The sequence below is a fragment of the Netta rufina genome (assembly GCF_964035555.1).
Source record: "Netta rufina genome assembly, chromosome: 3".
Classification (NCBI taxonomy): Eukaryota; Metazoa; Chordata; class Aves; order Anseriformes; family Anatidae; genus Netta; species Netta rufina.
In genome coordinates, this window is record NC_140125.1 from 67,016,769 (window position 1) to 67,037,158 (window position 20,390).

Below are 20,390 nucleotides of genomic sequence, written 5' to 3' on the forward strand. Positions count from 1 at the left end.
CTGTCCAAAGATGGAGCGAGAGCAGGGAACAAAAATCAAAAAAAAACAAAAAAAACAGTAAGGTTGTGCTTAGAGTACTGGAACATGTACAATACAACTACTCAGTTCATTGGCAAGGTAAGGATCAGTCTGTCTCTCCTGCAAATCCTCTGATTCAAATCCAGGTTTTCACGTGCCATTTAGTAGAGGGAAAAATCAAGCACCATTTAATTATCCTCTTAGCCCCTGGATCTATCTCCAGAATCCTTGGACTGTCACTGGAGAGAGTGGGTGGGTGCTTCAAGCCAACTTTGTGCCAGTCGGTACCTTTTGGGCCAGCGTGTGTGTTTCTGTTCCCAGTTCAATATGAATAGCTTCCGTTTGTTGCATAATTCAGTGGCTTTTCATATCTGCATTGCCAGCCTTAAGCATTCAAACAATGGAAGTCACTTCCCAGACATTAGTAATTAAATAAATTCAGATGCTTTTCATAATAGTTCATAAGTCTGTTGTTAGATTGTTTTCAAGCTTTTCTCAGCAGCCTTGAGACCTGAAACTTCATTCTTTGTTTGGAATGAAAGCTTCCTTTCAGGTACAGTTTGGTTCCAGGAGCTGTACTTGGTGACAGGGAAGGAAATCATAATGACTGCTTTGTTTTGACTGTTCCTTACCTTAAAACGTGTTTATTTTCTGATTGCCTCTTACCTTTGACTGCAATAAAATGTTTGTCTAGTGATAGAGACTGAGCTGGCATTTTTTTCTTCCTACATCAGTCTGCCTCTGATGGTGAGGCACTGGCACAGGTTGCCCAGAGAGGTTGTGGATGCCCCATCCCTGGAGGTATTCAAGGTCAGGTTGGATGAGGCCCTGGGCAACCTGATGTAGTGGGTGGCATCCCTGCCCATGGCAGGGGTGTTGGAACTAGATGATGTTTGAGGTCCCTTTCAACCCAAGCTGTTCTATGGTGTCAAATTGTGCTTTAGTAGGTCTGTTGTTTTTTAGTGAAGATGCTGTTGCATGTAGACGTTCCTCTAGAGAGGTGCTAGCACTAATATATTTAATTTTTATTACTTGCTGTGGATGAAATTTAAAGGCAACATAGGTAGCTTCCATATGGATTAGGGACTGGGAATCTGAACTAATGAAAGACTTACTGAAATTTAAAAATATATATATTGCAGTTCTGTGGAGTGGTCAGAAGTATACAGTGAAATACAGCAGTTAAGACTCTTCTCAATTATGTAAAAAAGCTTATGAAGTTTCTAGCACATTAAAAAAGCTATTTTAAATAGTGTTGTTTTGTTGGGTATATGCAATTTAATTTGGTCATTATTCCTTTCTGAAATCAGTTGTCCCTTTTATGTTAGCAGAATTTGCTTTTGCTTTAATAGTTCATAGCAGCAGGAATCAAATGCTTTACACTCAAACAAGAATAATTATTAAGAAGATAAACTCTGATCATGCTGGTACCAGCAATATTTAATGCGTTTTAAATAATTAAAAATGCTAATGTGATATCCTTGTAGATAAAGTATGTAGTTAAGGCATTTAACAACATAAGATCTAGTCAAATCAGGCTTTCAGTGTTACTTCTTTTCTGCTACAAAAAAGCCCTAACACTTCTATGAAAAGTGATTGTAATCAGTTGTACAATCACCTGTGGTGGAGGGGACCTCAAATGATCATCAGGCCCAACCTGAAAATGTGAAAAATGAGACAGGATGAGATGATTCAGCAGTTCTGTCTTGAAATTACACAATGATGGGGACTCCACCATGTCCTTGGGGAATTTGTGTCAGGGATTCTTCCCGTAAGAAGTTTCCTCTTTATATCAGGATGTAACGTTTCCTAGTGCAGTAGTACTCATTGTCCCTTGTCTTCATCATGTGGCTGCTGGTGAAGAGAGAGCCTCTGTCCTCTTCATAGCTGCCTTTTAAGTACTGGGGCACTGTGATGAGGTCCCCCCTGAGCCTTCTATCCAGGGTGGAAAGGCGTAACTCCTTAAGTTTTTCCTTATAGGACAGGTCCTACAGCCCTTGGATCATCTTCATGGCCCTACTTTGGACCCTCTCCAGTCTGTCTGCATCTTTTTTGAATTGAGATGTCCACCATGCCCTCCAAGCATACAAATACAAAAATGCAACTATATTTGACATTGGCTTTATGTTAAACACCTTTGGTTGGATGCCAGGTGAAGTACATCTTCTCCAGGGACTGTACCTATCCCAACTTTGCCTAGTTGTGGCTTGCTTGATGCCTGACTACCTTTGGGTTCTCGAAACCCAAAGACCTGTTTCTTCTATTTTCTATAATTTTAAATTATCCTACTGGGGAGGATATTATTAGCTTGCCTCCCACTGCAAAAAAAGCTCCACTCCTTTTGTTGCAAGAAAACCTTTTACATATGAGTGGCTAATTATTTCCAGATTTGATTTCTTCTTTCTTCACTAGTGAGAATGCTTAATGCTTAAGTACCAGTTGAGATCTGCTTGCCTAATAGCAAGGCATTTTCATAATTCACCTAGCTGCATCTGTAGAAGAGATCTAATATTAATATTTCACTATTTTTTTCAAATGTAAAACAGCATTTTTACTAGAAAGATACGAAATGTTACATAAAAAGATTCACAAAAATGTAGGCTGTTTAACTATGAATTCAGCCTAATTCTGTTTCAAGACTTTGACCAAATTATTGTTGAATTTGAAAATAGTAAGTTTTGACCTGAAGTAAATAGTAGGATATCAGTCTTTTGTCAAGGTTAGTGGATATTCTCAATTTCTAGGATTAATTCAGAATATTCAGTATTTGCTGTGGCTTTCTCAGCCATTATACTTAGCAGAATTCTCTCTCCAGAAGGTTTCTTAGCATGACTTACTTTGGAAATATTCTAAATGATTCCCTGTACTTTTGACTCTTGGCAGCATTGTATTTAAAACCCCAAATCTTTGATTGTTGGGCACTTATGCACAAAGCTTTTTTATTGTTTTGGAGTTCCTTTAAGTGATGAACTTCTGTCAGAGTATTTTCTTGAATAAATACTGTTGTTTTTTTTTTTTCACATTTTGTCAGTAGTTGTTTAGGGCTCAGTTACTTGCCTAAACATGGATGTGTAGTGCTATCTGATACTGTGCTATTGTGCCAAGCATCTAGCTGCTGATCCGGAAGAGACTGAATATCCCGTATGTATGACTTACATGATATCTCTCAACTCCTCAGGGATATGTCTTAGTAGGGGGTCTGGTATGACAGTAAATGAAATGACAGTATCATGAACTGAAGTCTTAATTGAGCTCAATTGAGGGGAAAAAAGCAACAACCAAAAAACCCTTAATGCTTGAATATAGTGCTTACAAAGTATTATTTTTGTTTATTAAGTGAAATAATAATGAAACTTCATATAAATCGCAGTTGCACTAGAATAACTACTGGGTTTTCCAGTGCTTGAAACAAAACAAATATGACAAATATGCACAAGTGAATACAAAAGAATATGCATATCCTTTAGTATTATGGCATGTTTGCTTTGGATCAATATTGATTCCAGCTAGATGTTCAAAGGATTCTTAGGCTGGTATAATAAATGGAAAGGCTACAACTCATAAATGTGTTCCACCAGGACTCTTGAAGAGAGACTTAGAGGCACGTGCGTGTGCTGGGGTTTTGATGGAATTTATTCTATTAGAGTCCTCACCCTGGACCGTCTGGCAACACTTCTCCCAGGCTAATTGGGTTTCAGCAGTAGTAAGGCTGTAGTCATGTCTATCTCTGAGTGTTTGTAGTTCTGGAGGTGGAAAGGATGCTCAGTTCACAGGCTGTTTAGATGCTGGGAAGCTAGATGGAATAATTCATGTTAACCTGTAGCTTTCTGTGGTTGATGTTCATGGCTAAATTTTCACTTGCACCTCTGTAGGTGAAGACTCAAGTGTAGTAGGTAGTTTTTCTCTCCTACCATAAAAATACAGTTACTTGAAATAAAGAAGATGCATTTTTCCTGTTGAAAACAATGTCAATACCATCTGTCATGAAACAAAGTGGATCTTTCTTTACTTGCAAAATATTTGCTAGACTTCTGTTTATTTGTTTGAGAATCATAGTGGAATGGGTTTTGGAGGTTACCAGATAACATGGTAGCTGTTCAGTATTTTACCAATGAAAGCTTAGACTTGAATGTTCTGCAAGGATTGCTATCCAAGTATTTAAGTGTAAAAAGCTAGATTCCAGCTAAAGTTACTGAAAAAGCAATATTTTAACTTGAATTATGTATAGCTGTTTGTAGCATTCAGTGATTCTTAACAATGTCCTTGAAATTTTAATATATATACCTTATTTCAGAACAAGTGCTCTCAGAGCCTTCTTCATTACGTTTTTCATACTGTCAGGTATATGGATGTTGCCTCAGCAAAAGCTGAGCTCCAGAAATTTACAAGGAATTACGATTGGCAGTGTTTAGCTTGGCATGCAATTCACTGGCTTTGGTTAGACATTTTTGACTGTCTCCACAATCATCTTATTCTTGGTTCCAGGAGTGGTATTTGCAAACCCTAAGAGGTCTGCTGAGGGTCCAAGTTCAATGTCTGTGTAGTGATAGATGCTTAAGAAGAAGGGTACTCAACAGGCCACAAGTTGTTTGCAGGTTTATGAAGGAAGAACATGATGTCTAAGCTAGCTGGTACAAAAAGTCAGAGGTGTGTGTGTTTAATGTGCTTCACTCTTTTGAAGGTAAGCACTTAACTGCAGCATTTCTAAGTCTTTCAAAAGCACCTGGATTCATAATGCCCTTATGAACTCAGGCAGCAAGTTACTTCAGCAAACAAGTGATTTACTTCTTTCTTTTAAAATTCCTCTTCTCCTTATTTTTTTAAAGATTAAAAAAAAAATAAAAAAATCTAAGAGCTGTTGATACAGCACTCACCTAATAATAGATCTGAGTTCAGTTGTCTTTTCAGTGATGGGTGTTCAAAACTTCTCATCTCACCTTGTGTGAAGAAAAATAGAGACAGAAATGCTGATGTGTTTTATTGCCCCACTATGAGGGGGTCAGAAAGGGTGACAGTGGGTAGGAATAGGTGCCTGTAATCCAGTGATGGAGGTGTTGCCCTGGTGGTAGGGAGACCTGATTCTGTCCTGAGAGCTGGGCCCAGAACGTTGAGTTGGCATTTTGTAAGCTGGCCTGTACATGAAACGTGTATTACAGCCCTTCTTTCAACTGCTACAGAAATGGGAAATCTTAGAGTATTTTTTCTTATTAGGTCAGCTGAGAACAGAGCTGATAGGAAGTCCAGCACTAGAGAGGTCTCCATTTATAGTATCTCTGCAACACACTGGGTACTCCTGCACATACCCATTTCTGAGACGGGGTTATTGCTGAGAAGTGACAGCATATGATGCAGTTCCTGGAGCTGTTGTTGTAACTGGTCTTTCTTTTGGCAGCCAAATATGTTGACAGCTGCTACTAGTCATGTCTGACTTGTGAATTTATACAGGTTTCTTATAAAACATCCATTGAACAGTCTGTTTTGAAATCCATAAGTACCTGAAGGATTTTAAGTATTGCTTATGGGATTGACTCTGAAAAAGAGTAGAGCACATTGAAATTTAGTGTTTGCAAACAAGAACTGGAATGTCTTTCTGGTAACCTAATTGATGGAGCTAAATTAGAGTGATCTTTTACTTTATTACAAGCATTATTTTAAAGTAAGTTTCTTAAAACATGTTTTCAAAGATATGAGTCATGTTGTAAAATGTATCACATGCATTCTCAAAATGAGTTGTTTCAGTTATATTAACTGTTACCTCCCCTCCTTCCTGGTGTGTTTTTTTTTTTTCTGCTCTGAGGGGAATTTTTATTTGGATTGGCACTGGGTGTTGATGATGGTGGGCAGTGTCAGAACATTTTGTAGGTAGCTGGACTGGAATACAGGATGTGTCTTCACTAGACTTGGGAAGTATGTTGAGCAGAGGACCAGAGGAAAAAAAGAAAACTTTTGTTTCAATAAAGTATGCAAGTATAAAGTCTAGATGTCTTGTACAAAGCCTAAGTAAAAGTTCTGGATGAATTCCTTGAGGGAAAGGCCATACTAACTCTACCATCAGCTTGGACAGGTCATTCAGCTCTTTTCCTTGCTAAGAGGTTGGGTGGCCTGATGTTTCCTTTGTGTTCCCCATAGATCTGTAAACCACAACTTCCTCTGACTCCTGCAGTACTTCTCCCATCCCAGATGAGATTTATCTGTGTTCTTTTCTAGCTTAGCTGGTTAAGGTTATACAGGTAGCAGGCACTGTGTAAACAAGTTACAGGCAGTGAACGTAAGAAATAAAGTGGTCTATAGTAAAAGGGTAGTGTAGATGATGGAAATTATATTTTCTCTAAACAATAGATGCTTTCTTGATCTGCAGAAGGCAGATCAATGTGGTGAAGGACTGAGAGAAACCATCTGTTGTGGTGATAATAGGTATGGGATTGTAGCGAGGGAAACCAGTGACCTTCCAGAATGCCATAGGCTTAATGCTTTGTTAGTCTGCAACCATGGTGCTTACAGCACTTCTGAATGAAATTTCTGGGTGTTTTAATGCAAGCTTGAAGTAAAAAAGATATAGGTCATGTATGGTGAGAGTCCTGAAGAAAAGGTGCCAAAAGAAGTTACTACTGCAGATGTAGTGGTGCAGGTTCAAAAGTTCAGATTTTGCATGATCACGATTTTGAGACAGGTATGCAGCAAGCAGTATTGAAAATTGCATATATACATCTCTGCTATCTTGTATTTTCTCTGACAAGGTCTCACAGCTTTCTTCAAGGTAAGCTTGGAATTTCAACATACAGGAGCATTTTTACAGTTCTCACTGATTATTTAACTATGACAGTGTCAGTATGTTCACATGTGTATAACTGATACTGGATGAATCCTTTTAAGAAATATCACAGCTGTCTCTTTCTCCTAGAAAGAAACAAAATCAGATGCCAGTCTGTCCTGTACGTCCTATCAGATTATATGTTTTTGACATATATATATATATATATATATATACACACTATGTAGTAGTAAACTGTCATAATTGGAACAGAGTCTACTATAAGGTGGAGGAGAAAAAGCTTTTGAAGGAAAACTTTCTGACATTTACTGTGGAGGATAAATAAATAACTTCCCATCACAGAAGAGATAGTATTTGATTAGTGTGCGGAGGGGCAGATAGAATGTGGCAGAGATTATTCTTCACTTGGGGCATCTGAGTATCCTGGAGGGAGAGCTTCCACCTGGAAGAACACCTGGGGCTAACAGGAAAAGAGAATTGCAGCAAGGAACTGCAAACTTTCAGTGCTATAGAAAAGCCTAAGAGACTCATGAAAGGAGCAGGGAGCAGTCGCCTGTTAGGATTTATATCTGAAAGAGAAACTTCCCAAAAAGCAGAGATGACTAGGCATACTTTACCACTTCAGGCTTTCTTGATGGCAATGTATATGGAGTCAGGCAGCCCTTTCCATTCTTTCCCTTCTCTTCACCCCCAAACACAATGTCCAGAAACACATTTTTCTGTAAACCTTATTTATTCTCATTATCTCATTATAGTTTGGATTTTTTTTTTTCTTTCCAATTAAATTCTCTAATACTTCTATCAAATCTGTCTTTTCAATTTAAAAGTGTTTTTAATCACTCTGAGTTCAGGTAAAGGTCCAGATTAATTGGATGTACTTCAAAGCTCTGTCTAAGTTTGGGTCCTGGCACCCCTACTTAAAATTGTAAATCAACTAAAAGTGGATAGTACTGAAAGTTACATGTGAAAATTCCTTTTATTCTTAAAGCAGCTTGCAGCTTAACAGTAATACAGGCATCCCTGCAATACAAGTTTATGCTGGAATGGAATTAACTAGGCTTACAGGAGTTTTGATATAACCTTAGCATTAGGAAAAAGAGCGTTAGAGAAGGTTGTATATTTGTTTTTTCCATGTTTTCATCCCTCATTGGCTTCTCTAATACAAACATAAACCATATGAAAAAAAATCTCTCTTTTTTTTTTGTGTTTTTTTTTTTTTTTTTTAATCCAACATTCCTGTGTTAGGAAATATTGGAATTAGAAATACCCAGTGCCTTTCCTGTAGTAAGACAATCATATTCAACCTCAGTTTGTGCACTGGAGCAGTTAGCTTTGTTGCTTTAACTTTTTGGACATGTAAAAAAAATCATGAAGAGCTGTACTGACCAGATGTAAGAACAGCCGAACTGGAACCATTAGCACTGAGCTCTGCTGCTGAGTAAACTGTCAGGCATTATCCATTATAATCCAGTATAGTCAGCAGAAAGTGCGGGCGGCTGTTCTGCAGATATTTCTCCACAAGGAAGATGTAAAACATGAAGATCTTGTCTTCTCTTCCAAAATCTAGATGGGATGGACATGGATTCTTTAGTATTTTTTTTTTCTTTTTTATTTTCTTTTCTTTGAAACATGCTTTGTTTTGTTTTTTATTTTTTATTTTTTTTTAAATTAATTTATTTATTTTTATTCTGGTCACTTGCAAGTTTGAGTCCAGGATCTGTTCCTGCCCTTGACTCTTTGTCTGTCTTTGTGTTTTCCTAGTCATCACTCCTGAACTAAGCATTTAGCCAGTACTGGCAATGTTAAGTTTGCTAATATTGATGAAGCTTTCCCTCCCTTCTAGGAATGGATGTGGGTGAAGTTACCTACCCTTCCAACAGAGACATCACAAAGCTTTACTTTGGACTGTTAATGCATATGAAAGACATCATACGAATTTAATGAATGATAGTGAAAATTGATAGTGATTTTGTGACCAGTTACTGTATGGCATGATTAGACTGTCAAAACGTAAACGTGGAAGCCTATTACTATGCTGTTGCAATACTTGATTTGGAAAATTGCTGATTGGTCGTACTCTTATGTACAGAGAACTTCAAACTTCAAATAAAAATAGGTTGTTTTTTATTCATAGTGTTGAAAGCACACACTGAACAGATAGCAAAGATTATGTCCCATAGTAATTATGCTGTGAGGGGGAAAAAAAGACTCCTTGAAGTATCCTGGTCACTCTCCTGGAGGTATAGATTATCTTGAAGTATAGTTCTGCCACCCTGTGGCTACTGAAGGTCATTCTTAATGTCATGTTTACTTAGGAATTTACTACTTTTTTATTTTAAATTTTATGAATGCTCTTTTTTGTAAGAAGTTGAAAAAGTATTATAAGTTCAACAGAGATGTATAAACTCGCTATCATTTTATTAAAATAAGTATAAATGAAAGAAATATAAATATTCAAATTCATTGGGAATGTTTTTAAGTTAATATATTTTCTCATGGTGGTGTAGCATGCAGCCATATAACCGGTCTCCTCACAAGGCCATCTCCTATCCACCAATCACTTATGCTTTACTACATTTTTTGTTTTCAAGCAGAAAATGTTTACTACTTATGTCTGAAATATAAAAATTTGCTGTAGACTATCTGCTGTACTGTATACCTCTCACATATAAATTGTCTATATGCAGATTTGAAGGGGTTTCAAAAACATGCCCACATATTTGTGACTCTCACTACTCTAAAAGAATGATTGCTGTGTTCAATAAAAGCACTGTGATGGCTGTGACAGTTGAAAATTCAGGCTTATCTGAGTGAGTCACTGATGAAGTTGACAGCATTTCAGAGCACACCTCGCTCATGTGTGTCCATTTCAGTATTAGTTTCTCTAGTTATCAGCAGAAATAATTATGATCTCTCTAGTTCAGTTTCTGTTACTCTGCAGTATAAATCATTCTGACCTCATTTAAAGAAGTCTTCCACACCTTTCTACAAACTTGTCAAATTTCCCAGAAGAAAAATGCTTTGGTTTAAAGAACAACAACAAATCAACAAAACATTGTGTAACAACAAACACTCCCCCCCCCCCCATTTATTTATTTATTTATTTTTAATTCAATTAAACTTAATGAAAGTGAAGTTAAAAATGAAATTTCAGTTACAAACTATTTAAATCACCCTATCTTTTCCTTTGTTGCATTCTACAGGAAAAATCTTGAAATTATACTTTGGCAAAATGCCATAGAGCTTTCACCCCGAGCCTTCGTAATGACTGTGGACATAGTGTATGGTTTAGATGCTTTATTTTTAGAGATTTATGTATTTGTTGCCAGAGTTTCAGAATGGTGAGATGATAAATTATAATATTGTTCTCCTGACAGTTCTCTAATAATGACACATGGGTCAGCTGTAGGGAATGGCCTTCTCCTCTTGGCAGGTAGGTGAATAGTATTGCAGCTTAAATTATTGCAATAGTAAGTGGCTCTATAAAGCTAAGCTGTTAATTCAGATGGCTATGGTTATTATAGTTGTATGAAACTGTGTTTTTTTTTTTTTTTTTTTTTTTTTTTTTTTTTTTTTTTAATGAAAAGTACTAAACAATATAGGTGCATCTTGGAAGAAACAACTTATTGAAATTCATTGAACTCCAAATGCCTAGTTTCCCATGGAACTGCAGACTGTTTCCTTGTTCCTGTGTAGTGTGCTGCTTTGTTCCATTACCTGTCTGCATATGGCTCTGCATATGGCTTTATCAGCAGAGTGCCTCCACCTCTTGCTCAACTGGTAGTGTGTATATAAAATAGGCCTAAAGTTACACAGACTAGTATAACCAAATGGTAGACAAGCGTAAACCAAGTATCTATTTTCATCTGAATGCCTCTTCAGAAAGTGTTCTGAATACTGATGTATTAAAATACGTAGAAAACACACATGAATATGGATGAAGTTGTGTTTCTGCTTGTACGTCCTTTACCACTGTGGTTTCATTTTGTATCTGTGGTTTAAAATCTTAATGATTTGTGAAGTCATTTGGTAATTTGGTGGTGATAGACAACAAGATTAATAATTCTAATTGACTGTAGCTGGTAGCCTGAAGATAGCACAAGAAAATAGCTTGTAGCTAATCAGAAGAGCATAAGGTTTTGATTTTTCTGTTTTTACTTATTTGATTTACTTTACTGATTTTGTTGAATGTTTTCTTGCATTGTTTTGACTGACCCCATGACTTTCCAAACAAATCAATTTTTTAAAATTTTTTTTTCTCCCTTGGTATTGTAATTGCTACTAAATCTTAGAGGTGGTTAGTTGTATTTTTGTTTGCTTTTTTGTACTATAAATGCTTTCTATTGGAAGTGACTGTATTTAGGCACTAAATCAGATGAGAAACTTGCAGTTGGTCTGAGTTATGGTTTCACTGACAACATGGGGCAGTAGTAGTGCTTTCCTCACAGTTGTGACTTTCTTGAAAATGTTTGTATGGAATAGAAAAAAAAAAACAATGATTCTCAAAGACATTAAAGGGGAAAAGTAATGTCTCCCAGGCAAGCAGGAGACGTGTTTCAATATACTCAGAAGAGGAAGTTTGCGACCAACCTTTTTTGCTTAGTTTTGTTCCAAGGGGTTCCATTTCCACAAATTCACTTAGCAGAGTTCTGATAAAAATTAGAAGATAATGCTGTCCTTTATTCTAGGTGAATAATCATCTTATATGTGCATCTTGTTTCTGATAGGACTTGACAATTCTTTTTCTGAGAGACGGTCAAGCTTAAAAGCATGATTTATTCTGACTTACTAAAACCAGAGTACGTTAAAGATAAATCTAGAAGCTCTCTGTGTAAGGATCTAAACTAGGACAGAAAATTGCCGTGGGTAAATCTTAATGGTCTTATTCTGAGTCTGTTACAACCTCCTTCAGGATGTGCTGTGAAGTCATTCTCGAAGGAAATGGATGTGGTATACTCCTGATATGATTTTTTTTTTCAATGCTGTGTTTTCTTTTTAAATAAGGATGTTTAAGATTGCATGAAGATCAAATTTAAAGCAGATATTTGAAGTTGTCAAAGGGAAAGTAATATTTCATGGAGTCCAAATGCTCTACCTTCACGCCATACCTATTTGGTTCAAAATTTTGTTGTTCTGCAGGAAAGAGTAATGTGATATTTATGATCTCTTTGGTTTGTTTCGCACCTAATTTATGTTGTTATTATTTCTAACTTAAAGTGAAGAAATGTGCTTTTGAGTGGGATTGTTTTTCAGTGCTTGAAATACACATTTGGAAAAGGAATGACTTGGGGAAAGGAGGTAACTAACTGAAGATAAGACATTTTGCATTTTCAACTTAGGGATTCTTTATTGAGCATTTGTAGTCTTGTTAGCTAGTTTGTGTAGGTGAATTTTTGTAAGTTTCTATCAGATTTAGTTTGGCACATTGCGAATTTAATAAACGTAATGTTGAGTCATTTTCTAACAATTTAAGAGTCAGAATTAAGAATCTTAAGTGTATTAAAATGAAAGATTGGTAACTGAAAAAATGCATCATCTGTGCTCACAAAAGCAACCAAAAATCCTCACAATAAACAGATTTAGGGGGAAGTTTACAAATCAGCAGGTTTTAATAGTTACTGGCATGGGACAACCTCTGTTTAGGAAAAAAAATATAAGCTGCATACATGAAATGGGTTTGGGGTAAACATTTTAATCTATAGGGTTTAGCTAGCTGGTTTGAATGGTTAAAGCTGATGATTTAAAACAGATTTTTGGTAGGCAGTATTGTTTTAGACAGCGTGGAAATAACTAAAAATGGATAGCCCATTCCAAAGGAAAAATTCAAGGGGGAGAAAGAGGGCTTTTCATACTTTATGGGAGTTTTTGTTAGAGTAATGCTTGGCTAATACAGAGCCATTTTGTTGGTTTAGTTTGCTGATGTTAGATCAGCAACTTTATTTGTGAAAAGCTGGAAGGTGAAGGCCTTCTTGAGTGGTCTTAGCGTAAAGGACTTCACAGTTCCCAAAGTTTCTTGCCTCATCCTTTGTTAGGAGATGAAGAACCTAAATCTTCCCAGAAAGAGAAGTCAGTCTTTCTGTTGCTCTGCGTGTCTGTCTGAAGCAACAAGGGCTGCCTTGGCAGGGCAAATCAGTAGCTGCTTTATTTCACTTGAAGACATCTCCAGAGGTTCTCAGCAGTCTGCTCTCATATGTTGCTCCAAATGCCCATTGCATCGTATGTAATATTTCCAAATCAATATTGTAGTCAACTAAATTAAGGTAGGAAATAGTGCTTAAATAAATACTATTTTTATTTTAAATCTTTGGACAAATAACTCCTGAACTACAGTGCTAATTTAGATTAGAGAAGAAGCATAGCCTGACGGTATGCTACGGATGCAGCTGTGTGGCACAGTGCTTCAGGATTTTCTGAGCATCAAACTACCTTTTACTTTGATACATTGTAAGGCTGAGATTAAAAATCTATAGAAAGCCTGACATTTCTTGAGGCTGCTGCAGAACAGGTTTTGATATATTGGTTGCACATTTTCATTTGCTTGGACAGTATGATTCCTTTTGAATTGTTTATCTTTGAAATCCCCACATACACTGTGCTTTCATGGAAAACTACAGGTTGACACCCCCCATCCCACCAAATTCTATTTTTTCGAAACTTACTAGATCATTGCTAGGTTTTCTGACTTGAAACTTTTCCACTCTTTTATATCGTGAACAAGCCAAAGAAGCAAAATAAAAATTAGTTGTGTAATATAATAGCAGCAGTGGTTCCTATTCCTTGCCAATTTGGAAGAAGTAAATGTCTCAGGTATAATAATAAAAAAAATAAAAAAAAAAAAAAAGAAAAAAAGGAAAAAAACAAAACAAAAAAACAAAACAAAAAACCCCTACTGTATTATGGCAAATTTAGGGTCTGTCTCAAACCTAGGATCCAGAGAGTTTTCTGTTTGGCCTATATTCTTCTTGTTAATCTTTCTAGCATAATGGAGTATTTCACTAGAACAGAAGGATTTAGGTGGAATTAAAGTTCTTCCATTTAAACTGAAAGTTTTATCCCTAAATTTATAAACTAATCTTTTAAACTAATTTAATTACTTAAAGTAGTTAAATGGAATGACAATAGTATGTTTTAAGGATCCTAACACAAAGACTTTCCTTATGTACCAATGAAAGTTAGTTTACATATTTAAAAAAAAAAAAAAAAAAAAAAAAGATGGATCCAGATATTTGAAGGCAGGGAAAAAAAAAAAGCTCTTGATAGAAGGGATTTCAGAGCTGTCCCAGCAAAAAAGCATATCCATATGGAAGCGCATGTTTTTTGTTTGTTTGTTTTTCTTTCTTCTGTGGATGAGAGTGTTTAGATCTCTAGAAAATATCAAAGAAAGCTTGAATTTCATTTCTCCCTTACCAGACTCTGGCTGTTATAGGACTTTCTAGCACTTGTCAGTAATATCAAGCCTGTTGGACACAACTTTAAAAAGTGGCAAATTGGAGATTGTGGGAAAGAAAGATCTATCCATATTTCCTATTTTTCTACTCAAGCTTACACGTAAAAAAAAAAAAAAAAAAGTGAATTGAGTTCTGCTTGTTTCAGGGGATTTCATCATTACATGAATGCTTGTTCCTACTGTGCCACGATGAGTAGGAAGGAGGGTGGCCTGCTGAAATTTGATGTGTTTTTTTATCAAGAAGTTTAACATCTTACTGAGCTCTATTTCTCTAGTGCTGCCTTCAGATCACAAGAGGGACAGAAGCTGAGAGAAAGTACTTAGGAGCCTCAAGGGCGCAATTAGGCTGATGTGCTGCCTCTGGATCTCATTGTGGAAGCAAGTCAACCAATGTGGAAAACCAAGGCAGTATATCCTAGGTGCTTTTTGGCAAACCTTGCTGAAAGCCCTCTCGAAAATGTCATCAGGTTGTCTGGGAGCATTAGAGAGCAATTTTTTTTTTATCTTCTGAAATTTGATCTGAGAAGAAGCATTGATTTTTTATTTTTATTTTTTTTTTTCATTCTCTATTCTTCAGAAAACTATAAGGTTCTGATCCCCTGTGATTGAAGGAAATAATTTTATTCAGACATGATGTCAAGGTGGATTGTTTAGACTTGGGCAGTGGCTAGAAAACCAATAAGCTGTCTTCTTTATTTTTATGCAGGTGTTTTGTGTGTGTGTGTGTGTATATATATTTTACATATTTCATAGAACCATAGCATGGCTCAGGTTGGAAAGCACCTTACAGACCATCCAGTTCCATCTCCCTGTCATGGGCAGGGACACCTCCCACCAGACGACGTTGCCCAAAGCCTTACCGATTCTGTGATTCCATGATTCCTGAGAAGCACTGTGTGAGCCAAATTGCTAAGCATTCAACTGAGTTGTTGGCAGTTCTCGATGAACTCACCTTCTTGCTCAGCATATAGGCTTTAGGGAAAAGTAGGAAAAATCTGGAGACATTCCAATTCTCAAATCTCTCTATTGCAATGAATACTTTATTGTCTGTGAATTGCATCAAATGATGCAAACATTGTTTAAATAAGCAGATGAAGTAGTGTACCTTTCTTCTGACTATTATATTAACCCCCCCCCCCCTTTTTTTTTAATACCTGATATATGAAGTTGAAATATCATGTGTCGATTGTGCTGCCTGTTAGTTAAAATTTTGCCATCCAACACTGTTTTCAGTAAGTTATTTCCATGGACACTTCAGCTGTTCAGGATGTAGTTAATATTGCAGGTGTCTATCCCAGGCTATTTTTGAGAATGAGATGGATGAAAACTGTGTTACACCTAACTAAACGTACAATTGTATCTCAACTGAATCATAGAATCATTAATGTTGGAAAAGACCTCCGAGATCATCTGTTCCAACCATCCCCGTACCACCACTATCACCCACTAAACTATCTCCCTAAGCACCAAGTCCAACCTTTCCTTGAATACCTCCAGGGATGGTGACTCCACCACCTCCCTGGGCAACCTGTTCCAATGCCTGACTGCTCTTTCTGAGAAGAAATGCCACCTAATTTCCAGCCTGAACCTCCCCTGGTGCTACTTGAAGTCATTCCCTCTTGTCCTATCACTAGTTATCTGTGAGAAGAGGCCAACCCCCAGCTTCCCACACCTTCCTTTCAGGTAGTTGTAGAGAGCAATAAGGTCTCCCTTGAGCCTCCTCTTCTCCAGACTAAACAGCCCCAGTTCCCTCAGCCACTCTTGTGCTCCAGACAAGTGGCTGTTACTCTTCTATGGCTTGCAATAAGGGCTTGAAATCCGCAGGGAATTCTTGAGAATGTTGTGTCTATTGCCTTCAAGAAAATCCATCTGAACAAAGTTGTCAACCTCTATTTAAAACTCTTGCATGATATTACTTGTTTCTTCTGCTGCTGTGGAGCAGTTGACAGCACTTGCAGAAAGGCAGACATCACTGGGCCTCTCTGGCAAGTAGGAACTGCAATTTTGTCTGCATAATGAAGAATTGTAATTTAGGAAAATAGGAATGGGATTACTGTTCCTTTCTTGCAGGTTGCTTGTTTGTTATCTGGGGAATGACTAATGGATTAATTCTGCCTTCATGCATCTCTTAGGGAGTCTTCCTGAAGTCACTGTAGTGGCTTTCAAAGTAAAACTGCCAGTCTATGTAAGATTAAAGGACAAAACTGAGGACAAATTACCATAAGTAAAGAACTGGATTATTTGTACTTTGTTTGATTAGCAATACTCCCTAAATGTGTTTGTGGTGTTTCAGTATTGATTTCAGTAGACACCTCTGATAGCACCTGGAATAGGGCATCGTTGTAATTGGAAAGCGGATAAAGTTTGTATTAGAGATGACTGATTTTACGGACCACATATGGCAACTGGGAGAGATGAAAAAGTCACATTATTCAGGTACTGGGAGATGAGTGTGGTATCTGTAATGGTTTGACAACTTGGGGGACTAATTCTCTGTTACAACATCCTTTACCCTGTCTGTTGTAGCAACTTTCAGTAGTCATTAAGCAGCACACATTAGTTGATATAGTCATTTTAATATTTTTTCCTTTTGGAATAATACAGAGTTTATTAAATCTGTTCATACTGTCCATCCGTGCTTTACTGCTTGTATTTGCCAGGTTTGCTTTTATTCAGGTTGATGGTGGTACCTGATCAAAGCACTAATTAGTCGATCAAGAGTTATCATTATGGGGAAGTGGAAGCTGCCTTTTGGAGTATACACAGTATACTTCTTCCCCCAGTTGTGTCTTTAGGAAAAATTAATATAGTCAAAGCATTAGCTTAGCTGAATGGCAGAGCCACTTACAAAGTGGCCACTACATTTTATTACTGTTACTTAGCCACTACAAGGGACTGTGAGATAGTGCTGTGAGATTTTCATAGCTGTTTAATATTTAGGGAAGTAAGCAAATAGCAGTAGGTGCTTCTGGCCTACTCTAAAAATTGTTTTGTTGGGAAGTCACTTTTCTCCCCCCTCATCTGCCCTGTTATGGTAATACTTATAATACTTGATTCTGAGTTTGCAGAAAGGACACATGCCTCAAAGGCAGCAGGTGCAGGAAGTTCAGGTAGTAGGGTGTGATTTCCTAGAAAAGACTAGAGGAAAGGCCGCTTTCAGGCTATAATCAGTCTAGCCAAAAAAAAAATCACGTGCACCTAGTCCACATGATGTTCTTTCTGCAATAAATTTGAAAAAAAGTTGCTTTGGAATTGCATCTCCTAAAAGTATTGATCTTTCAGGCTGAGGCTGTGTATGCTTTGAATTTTAATGTGCCTCTCCTTTCTCTCTCTCTAGCTGGAATGCTTGCGGCTTTCTCTACAGGATTATAAGCTTTGATATTCAGAAGAGCAAAACTGAAAAATGCCATCTGAGAGGTGCCTGAGGTATAGTACTTGGTAGAGTGTAGGAAGTTGTTCACATTTAGTGTGATGTTTAGCAAAGCATTAATTAGCAGATAGTAAAATGTGAAATTAATGTTTTTGTTCATTAGTCATTATTTAATACATATCCATGTTATAATCTGCAAGAGATTGCTGGAGGCAAATGGCAACTAGAAAGCAAAGAGAAACATGCTGGGGATTGGTTTGGGTCTCAGTCTCTTCATATGTTATCTTGTTTATGGTCTTGTCTATACTTGGAGTTTTTGATTGTGGAAGCAACTGCTGATTGACATTTATGTAGCTGTTAGTGCCTGTTGATTTTTGATGTTTTTACTGTTCACATATTCAGGACATTATTCTTCCAGTTCTTTGAAGCCATTTCAAGAATTCTCTCCAAATTCATCTTTCAGCCTTCCAGAATCTCACATTCTGTCTCTTTCCCTCTTATAGAGTCTTAGTCACTCATATTTACTTACAAATTTATCCTTTTTCATTTATTTATTTGTATTACCCGTCGTCTCATCAGAGACTTGATATTTATGATTTAAGTAATTTCTGGGAGCATTTTCAGGAAAAAACATTCAATAGAATGTATTCATCTAGTTGCTTTTCTGCAGAACCTTGCACTAGTCTGACATGCTGGTAGGTTCAACTGCTGCTCTATTCTGCAGAGTAGTTAACATTTTTAGGTTGATCTGGGATATGAGAGGTCTGCCTGATATTATTAGGGTGTTGTACTGTTATACTTGTTACCTTTTCCCTGGCGTGTCTCTGGAGCAGCAGAGAATCAGGAAATCCTTGCATTTTGTAGCTGTTGAGTACTGACAGCATCAATACAATGTAGCCATGTAACGTTTAGTGAATTGCTGCATTTTCACTTATAAAGTCCAGTTAAATTACCTTGCATGTGTATATATTCTTTGTACATTATTAACAGAAGGGGTACAGGCAATTGATTTTTAACTTCAGTCATTCAAATGGACAAAAGATTAAGTTTGATCTGAATTTAAAATCATGCAGGTATGATCATATACATAATTTCCACACACAATTTACCCTTATACCTTGTCTTTTCAAACTGTTTTCTACTGAGTGAAATAATCCTTATCTACAAAATGAGATGCATTAACTTCCAGATGAATGTGAGAAAAGTAAGAGGAATGAAAAAAAAACAAATCAAAACATTGAGAGAGAGAATAATTTATAAAAAGAAGTATGGAGAAACCACCTGTAGATATAATTAGGTCATAATATTTGCACAGTTAGTCTTCCAATTTCATTATATCCTCAATTCCCTTAGGAAGAAAAAGTTCTTCTAGTTAATACGAAGGGGGAAACCTGGTTGTGTAGACTATATTCTGCAGTTCTGTGAGAATCAGTAACAAAACTGATAGCTTACCATTGATTAAAGATTCTTTATTGTTGCTGATGAAGGCTGTAGAAAGAATAGAGTTTTATTATTATTTTTTTGTTTGTTTGTTTGTTTATACAGCAAGTTGAACTGGTAGCATTGCTTGCCAAAAACAATGCATCTGTTTGATTCAATCACTCTGCTATAAAAGTTGCAGAAAGGAAAAATTGTTAGAAATATTTACATTTTATTTTAGTGAGTTAGATTTGTTGACAATTATCCATTAGAATTTCGTTGGAGTTCTACAAATGGAAGAATTCAGGACAAAGTTTCATTTGAATGAGTTATTTTGAAATGTAGGCTATATCCATATGTGAAACTTAAACAATTAGAGAAGGTACTGAAATTCAGATACAGGCTGTTCTCCTGTATGTGTAATGTGTAAATTCATTTTAGCCATCCTTCTTCCAGAAATAACACCTTAGCTTTTGTCTTTTTTCAAAGATTAGATTAGAGCAAACAACGTGCAAGGCAGGTCTTCATTAGTTTGCAGAAGCCCAAAGGATAGGAGTGGGATATATTATACAGAGTGAGTGTTGATGGGAATGAAGAATATAGCAGCCACACAGTTGCTGCCAAAGCTTGCATATGTAGTTAACTGCATGATTTTAGTGGAAGGATGGGAGCTTATTTATCTTGTAATCAAATTGCTTTTTTTATACCTTCCCTTTGATTTATTCATGAATGATTCTCTGTAAACTTATCTTCCAGAAAGACCTAGATGCTCAGGCAATATGAGTTGTTAAACGTCTCACAGATTTCAGATGAACCACATTGTTTTGTCCCAAAAAGACTTTGCAGATTTTTTTAGTTTGTTTCTATTTGTATTTATTTATGACTATGTTTGCACACAAAAATGCATCTGCAGTTATATTCCTTCTCCTCTTATCTGATTTCTAAGGAAGCTGAAAACAGACAATCCTAGGCTGGGTGACAGAAGTCCTGCATTCATGCAAGGAGATATTTGGAGGTGGTGGAAGGCCTGAGTGTAAAATAAATGCAAATGACCTTAAATCATCTGAAAACTTTCAGTAATCCAGTATCAGGCTTAAACAGGCCACCTGAGGCCAAGAGTCTTCATTCTTTTGAGTAGGGCTGGTTACACAAATGCATGCTCCTTTCCACTAATGCATTAATTTGAGGTACTCAAGAGTTGTTTTTCTGTCACTCTGTTGACCTAGGGCTTTATTCTTCTCATCTAGCTCTACAATGATTTTGAGTTAATTCTGTGAGTCCAGCTGACATCCAGAAGCAAATGAAAATGAGAATGATTGAGATTTTTGAATCTGAGTATATATATATATACTTATATCTGAGTA

General features: G+C 36.7%; 1 protein-coding gene across 1 annotated transcript in view; it reads left to right on the forward strand.

Annotated features, from left to right (window-relative positions):
• Positions 1-17,640: 17,640 nt before the first annotated feature.
• Positions 17,641-20,390, forward strand: part of KLHL32 (kelch like family member 32) — a gene marked incomplete at both ends in the record, with an annotated part of 92,657 nt that continues 89,907 nt past the window's right edge. The window contains one exon of the mRNA XM_084283350.1: positions 17,641-17,663. Within this exon, the coding sequence (XP_084139476.1) occupies positions 17,641-17,663 (23 nt within the window). The remainder of the gene's footprint in view (positions 17,664-20,390) is intronic.